Source organism: Oncorhynchus mykiss, chromosome 8, assembly GCF_057628025.1.
Source record: "Oncorhynchus mykiss isolate SJ-2025 chromosome 8, ASM5762802v1, whole genome shotgun sequence".
In the NCBI taxonomy this organism is placed as follows: Eukaryota; Metazoa; Chordata; class Actinopteri; order Salmoniformes; family Salmonidae; genus Oncorhynchus; species Oncorhynchus mykiss.
The window spans coordinates 19,688,905-19,696,861 of NC_143029.1; the positions used below are offsets into that span (position 1 = coordinate 19,688,905).

General features: G+C 38.1%; 1 protein-coding gene across 1 annotated transcript; it reads right to left on the reverse strand.

The window, feature by feature from the left end:
* Positions 1-5,885: 5,885 nt before the first annotated feature.
* Positions 5,886-6,954, reverse strand: LOC110529200 (trace amine-associated receptor 13c-like). The gene has a single exon (XM_021611329.3). The coding sequence runs from the start codon at positions 6,952-6,954 to the stop codon at positions 5,920-5,922; it is 1,035 nt and encodes a 344-aa protein (XP_021467004.3). The 3' UTR covers positions 5,886-5,919.
* Between the last annotated feature and the right edge of the window lie 1,003 nt (positions 6,955-7,957).

Sequence of the window (7,957 nt, forward strand, 5' to 3'; positions counted from 1 at the left end):
TGAAATGGCTAGCTAGTTAGTGGGGTGCGCGCTAATCGTGTTTCAATCTGTGACGTCATTCTCTCTGAGACCTTGAATTAGTTTCCCTTGCTCTGCAAGGGCTGCTGATTTTATGGAGTGATAGAACGATGCTTCGTGGGAGGCAGTTGTCGATGTGTGCAGAGGGTCTCTGGTTCGAGCCCAGGTAGGGGCGAGGAGAGGGGAAGAAGCAATACTGTTACATTGGTGCTGTTGACCCGGATCGCTGGTTGCTGGTCAAAGAGGGGTGAGTGTAACTGGTGTGAAATGCTAGCTAGTAATTTGGAGTACGTTTGCCAATTGGTTGTACAGTCAGACCAAGTTGTCAATTATTTTTCCTAATCCCTCTTAACCATTCAAATTTAAAATTCCTCATCAATCCATGGGGATTTAACAATTTTCACAGTCATTTTCTTGATGGATGCATGGATAAGCAATTTCATAACTTTGTCAAGTGCAGTGTCTGGTTGCTCCTCATTACACACCATGGACCAACGAATGTCAACAACATATAGGAATCACTACAAAACGTATTGTATGACCTACACTATATTAGGCCCAGCCTTTTGAACTTTAGTTTTCTTAGATATGGCTACTATATTGTGATCACTACATCCGATGGATTTGGATACTGCTTTCAAACAAAATTCTGCAGCATTAGTAAACATGTGATCAATACATGTTGATGATTTCATTCCTGTGCTGTCTGTAACTACCCTGGTAGGATGATTGATAACCTGAACCAGATTTCCAGCATTTTTACAGTTTCAAACTTTCTCTTGAGTGGGCAGCCTGATGAAAGCCAGTCAATATTTAAATTACCCAGAAAATATACCCCTCTGTTGATATCACATACATTATCAAGCATTTCACACATGTTATCCAGATTCTGACTGTTAGCACTTGGTGGTCTATAGCAGATTCCCACCCAGATGGGCTGTAGCCATATTACTTCAACAGTGTTTAACATGAGATTTACAGAAATGAAATGTGGTTCTGAATATAAACCGACACACCTCCACCTTTGGCATTTCTGTATTTTCTGTAGATGTTATAACCATGTATTGCTACCACTGTATCATCAAAGGTATTATCTAAGTGAGTTTCAGAGATTGCCAGAATATGAACGTCACCTGTACCTAGCATATTATTGATTTCATGAACCTTGTTTCTTAAAGCTACATATCTTAACATGGGCTATTTTAACAATTTTCTGGGAAGCTTGATTGTTTTTCTTGCTTTACTGTACAGTTTAGCAGATATTATGACATGCTCGGGTTATTTATGTTTGTGCAGGGTGACAACATAATTCCTGCTGCTTGAGTTGCAAAACATTTTTATTTATTGAACCCTTATTTCACCATTTAAAGTGACTGAGAACACATTATTTTTTACAACAACGGCCTGGGGAATAGTCACAAGGGGTAGGTGAGGGGATGAATGAGCCAATTGGATGCTAGGGATGATTAGTCATGAATCACAAACTGGAATATAATTTATTTATTGACCACACAAAGCACAGTCAAACACATTAAAAAAGATTAAAGATTACAGAAGGATACAGATGAACCAAAATAACAATCATGAATAATACAGTACATACTGTAAGTCCATTTACAGCAAGAACATGCACAGTTATCCATCTTGTAAATCGTCATATTATTTTAGGAAGATTATATTTATTGAAGAAAAATCTCTGCTCATATTATATAGACCACTGAAGAAGGTTAAGGATGGGGAAACAAACAGGAATATCAAACATCTGAGGTATAAAACGTGATCAAACGTACTGCTGGATCTCAGATACAGATGGGAAATCCCAATGTAGAGACATGAACCAAAAACAGAAAAGCATTTATATGTGACTCATTTGTAAAAGAGAAAGTATAATTATCACATTCTATCCTACATTATTGGACAGTTTCACAGACCCAGATTAAATAAATCCAGGTGTATGTTTAATTATGGTTTATAAACCTTAAACAAAAAATGGGATTTCATGAAAATCCCACATTGCCCCTTTAACCTTGGATTACCGAATATGGTCTGTGCTAAAAAAAAATATTAACCAAAGTCCAGGAATAGTTTAGGTCAAATTATCTTTACAGTATTCATTAAATCCAGTATAATCCTGGGATAGGCCTAGACTTAATCTGTGTTCATAAAGCCGCCCCTATATCATCTCCTAATTTAATTTAACACAGCATTACTATTTTGTTTAACACAGATGACTATTAAGTTTAACACAGATGACTATTTAGTTTAACACAGATTACTATTTAGTTTACCACAGATTACTATTAAGTTTAACACAGATTACTATTTAGTTTACCACAGATTACTATTAAGTTTACCACAGATTACTATTTAGTTTACCACAGATTACTATTTAGTTTACCACAGATTACTATTTAGTTTACCACAGATTACTATTAAATTTAACACACATTACTATTTAGTCTACCACAGATTACTATTAAGTTTAACACAGATTACTATTTAGTTTAACACAGATTACTATTTAGTTTAACACAGATTACTATTTAGTTTAACACAGATTACTATTTAGTTTAACACAGATTACTATTAAATTTAACACAGATTACTATTTAGTTTAACACAGATTACTATTTAGTTTACCACAGATTACTATTTAGTTTACCACAGATTACTATTTAGTTTAACACAGATTACTATTTAGTTTACCACAGATTACTATTTAGTTTACCACAGATTACTATTTAGTTTACCACAGATTACTATTTAGTTTAACACAGATTACTATTTAGTTTACCACAGATTACTATTTAGTTTACCACAGATTACTATTTAGTTTACCACAGATTACTATTTAGTTTACCACAGATTACTATTTAGTTTAACACAGATTACTATTTAGTTTACCACAGATTACTATTTAGTTTAACGCAACATTACTATTTAATTTAACAAAGCATGACTTTTTATTTTTACACAGCATGACATTTAAATGCAACAGTGTATAAGGCTCAATGTCATATACAACTGTGAATGTACTGTATAATCAGAACTTCAATGACCTAACAGCCTTGGGTTTTGAGCCAAATATCAGCTGCCCTCTGTCTGAAAACAGACTGACAAATACCCAGGAACACAAAGTTAACAAACACACACAGAGAGATGACTGTGGTAAAAATAGTAATATTATAACCAAAGTCAGTACTAGCTGAAAGTTTTAGTCAAATGCCAGATGGACTGGTCCATTGGAAAATGATTGGCCAGTGTGGGGGCCTGGAGGAAAAGAATGGGCCAGTGTATTAGAAATGCCAGGGCCAACTTTTGATAACAGTCCGCCAGTGGCTGCTGCTCCCAGTTATGTACAGTGCACTTGGAAAGTATTCAGACCCCTTGACTTTTCCACATTTTGTTATGCTAAAGCCTTATTCCAAAATGGATAACATCATTTTTTCCCGTCATCAATCTACACACAATACCCCACAATGAATGTTCTGCCCCAAAAAACAAAAAACAACTGAAATATCACATTTACATAAATATTCACACCCTTTACTCAGTACTTTGTTAAATCACCTTTGACAGCGATTACAGCTTTAAGTCTTCTTTAGTATAACGCTACGAAGTTGGCACACCTGTATTTGGGGAGTTTCTCCCATTCTTCTCTGTAGGTCCTCTCAAGCTCTGTCAGGCTGGATGGGGAGTGTTGATGCACAGCTATTTTCAAGTTTCTCCAGAGACGTTCAATCGGGTTCAAGTCCGGGCTCTGGCTGGGCCCCTCAAGGACATTTAGAGACTTCTCCCGAAGTCACTCGTGCATTGCCTTGGCTGTGTGCTTAGGGTCGTTGTCCAGTTGGATGGTGAACCTTCATCCCAGTCTGAGGTCCTGAGTGCTATGGAGCAGGTTTTCATCAAGGATCTCTCTGTACTTTGCTGTGTTCCTCTTTTCCTCAATTCTGACCAATCTCCCGGTCCCTGCTGCTGAAAAACATCCCCACAGCATGGTGCTGCCACCACCATGCTTCACCGTAAGGATGGTATTGGCCAGGTGATGAGCCGTGCCTGGTTTGCTCCAGATGTTAAGCTTGGCATTCAGGCCAAAGAGTTCAATCTTGGTTTCATCAGACCAGAGAATCTTGTTTCTCATGGTCTGTGGGTCCTTTAGGTGCCTTTAGGCGAACTCCAAGCCGGCTGTCATGTGCCTTTTACTGAGGAGTGGCTTGCGCCTGGTCACTCCACCATAAAGGCCTGATTGGTGGAATGCTGCAGAGATGGTTGTCCTTCTGGAAGGTTCTCCCATCTCTACAGAGAAACTCTGGAGGTCTGTCAAAGTGACCATCAGCTTCTTGGTCACCTCCCTGACCAAGGCCCTTCTCCCCCAATTGCTCAGCTCTAGGAAGAGCCATGGTGGTTCCAAACTCCTAACCTCCTCCCTTTAAGAAAGATGGAGGACACTGTGGTCTGAATACTTATGTAAATAAGCTATTTCTGTTTTTCATTTTGTATAAATTAGCAAACATTTCTGAAACTTGTTCTCGCTTTGTCATTATGGAGTTTTGTGTGTAGATGATGAGGATTCTTTGTTGTTGTTTAATCAATTGTAGAATAAGGCTGTAATGTATTAACATTTGGAAAAAGTTTGTGTGTGGGGGGGGTCTGAAAACTTTCTGAATAAACTATGTATGTGTGTGTGTGATGTATGTATGTACTAGATATGGGAGTGGAGAGGCTACAGTAACTCATTAGTGAATATTGCTGGATTTGCTGTGGATAGGTCTAATGCAGTCTTCTCGATGTTCAAATAAAATGTTATTAAATTGCTTTTGAATCCTATAACCCTATGGCTGATGGTTTAAAAAAAGGACTAACAGCAAGGAAAATATTTGTCACACTTATTTGTCTGTACCGGTTATGGACATATTTATTTTAACAATTGTAATATTGAACAACAGGTTTGCAATACATTTCCAGAAATGATCGTTCTAAACCCCTTCCTGAACCAACTGTAAAATAATGCATACACCATGGGATTCATAGTTCAATTCAAATATCCAATCCATATAAATGTTACAGACAAAACTGGTGGTGTAAAGTAACTAATAAATGGATCAATGCAGTTGGAGACTGTTGGAGATAAAAGGGTGTCCAGAATGATAGAAATACCCTCATAATGATACCAAGTGTTTTGGTGGCCTTTCTCTGTGATTTGCCTACAGAGTTCTGATTGGTTGTACCATGAATTGAATGTGCCTTTCTCTGTGCTATAAGGAAAATCTTTAGGTAGATGCTAATCATCCCTACTCCTGGGATGTAGAATGAGATCACTGAAGACGCAGTACTCAATACTTGTGAAACTAAAGAACCCCACAGGCAACATATTTATAGGAAAACTTCCAATTCCCCAAATATTGCACTCTGCTTCCTGATCTGCATGTCATGCTTTTCAGTCACACGATCCACCTCTATGCTCTGCTTTACAGAATCACATTTCAAACGGGCTCGAACCCGGGTACCTGCTGTTTAGTTCAACATCAGCCATTAGACCGAAAACTGTTTAGCTCAACACCAGCCATTATATTCAAAGATGATTGAGTTAAAAGAAAATCCAAAGATACATTTTGTGTTCTTTATGAAAATGTATTGTAAGGTAGGCCTATGCTACATTGAAAATACAATAAAATGTAAATAAAAGAGAAAGGATTTATACGTTAAACACAGTTACACAAAAAGACCTGGCAAGTACTGACAGCAGTAGAATGTGCAGAAGAGGTTTTGTCAAATGCTTCTCTTCATTTGTCTCCTTGAACACATTATCCAATGTGGCCATGTCATTGTTTAGGTTTTAAAAGTTAAGTGCATACTGCTCACACACAGTTTTGCAATATATTAATGTAGCTTTACAATAGATCACGTAGTAGCAAATACATTTATATAGGAAGAATTTCTATTGAATATTTTCAATGTGACAATGAGATTAAGACATTTTCGAAACCAAGGATAAAACAGTGCATAGATGATTGGATTTGCAGTAGAATTAAAGTAACCCAGCCAGATAAACACCTCAAAGAGAATAGGTGGTGTGCTAAAGTTTGTGTATGGATCAACTATGGAATTAACAAAGAAAGGCAGCCAGCAAAAGATGAAAACACCCACCACAATGCCTAAAGTTTTAGCTGCTTTCCGCTCTGACCGTTGAGACACCACACCTCTACCTCCCTCATTGGAATTATTTTGGCTGTCTTCAATCTTCCTTAGATGTTCTTTTGCCACCAAAAATATTTTCGTATACAAACCCACCATTACAGAGCACGGAAAGAAAAAGGCTATCAATGTGTCTAGGGCGCCCCACAGAGCATTAAGGAAAAGATTACAACTTCCCAGGCAGTATATAGATGCAATGAATTCATCCAGTCCTCTTACATTTGCTTTGGAATATAATAGGCCATAGGAGTACAATGCAGCAACGGCCCAACTGGCAAAAACCATGAGCCATGCAATTGGTATAGTAATCTTGGTGGAATAGCGAAGTGGACTGCACACAGCTTCATATCGATCTATGGCTATGAATACCAGGTGGAAAATTGAAACAGATGTGAGGAACATATCAAAACTAGAATGCAGCAAACAAAAAGCATCTCCGAAGTACCAGCAGCCCTCCACAGCCCTCATTGTACTAAAAGGCATCACAGTTACTCCAAGCAGCAGGTCTGCAACTGCCAAAGACATTATAAGTATGTTAGTTGGCGTGTGGAGCTGTTTTATGTGAGCAATGGAGATAATGACCACACCGTTCCCTAGAATAGTGACCAGCATACCTGAAACAAAAAAAAAGTATAAAGCTATTTGAACTCCTTCACTGAAAATGTCTCTGGTGCAGGAGGCATTTGATTCTGGATAACATAAAAACTTTGGATCCAGATGTTGATGAGATGAGATATCCATTGCCAAAAAGAAAAAGACATTCAAGTTAGAGCTGATCACTTGCAACTGTAGTCACAGGTGCAGGTGTGTGAGTGGTGCTGAATTCAGCACAGTCTTCTTAGAAGAATGACAGTGTTTATATACCCTATTGGACATATTTTGGTCACACCCCTTTCCCAGCTACCAGCCAGTTATAATAGGTTACATGATTTACATCTGTTTATATTATGTGTATGTTCAAGTAATGTACACCAACAGTATGATAGTGCACTAAGATAATGATGTCATGAGCTCTCAGTTCATTTGGGCCACACAACACAGACTTACTGTTCCAGCAATAGGCACGAGGGGGAGACAAAGAACAATATTCAACAAGGTGACAGGCACAGTCATCACAAGCATTGAAACGTTTGTTTCAAGCAAGTAGCTTTATTTGAAACAGCTTAAAAGCATCTTCTGTTACATTTTCACTCAAGCTTTATAACTTTGAGTTGCATAACTGTCACATGTTACATCCCATCATAATTAATGTATTTGTTTGAACACACACCATACAATGTCAACTGAAACTTTACTCAGAATACAATCTAAATCTACAAGAACCTCTGTGAAAGACGTGACCACTGATGATGATTCTCAAAGCCCTCCTGAACCAAGGCCCTTCTCCCCCAATTGCTCAGCTCTAGGAAGAGTCTTGGTGGTTCCAAACTTCCTCCCTTTAAGAATGATGGAAGCCACTGTGTTCTTGGGGACCTTAAAAGTTACAGTAATGTTTTGGTACCCTTCCCCAGGTTTGTGCCTCGACACAATCTTGTCTCAGAGCTCTACGGACAATTCCTTTGTGTTTGCTCTGACATCCACTGTCAACTGTGGGACCTTGTATAGACAGGTGTGTGCCTTTCCAAATCATGTCCAATCAATTGATTTTAACACAGGTGGACTCCAATCAAGCCGTAGAAACATCTCAATGATGATCAATGGAAACAGGATGCACATGAGCTCAATTTCGAGTCTCATAGCAAAG

What these genes read in the sequence shown, in the direction of transcription:
- LOC110529200 (XM_021611329.3), bottom strand. Translation starts at nt 6,954, where the DNA reads ATGGATATCTCATCTCATCAACATCTGGATCCAAAGTTTTTATGTTAT.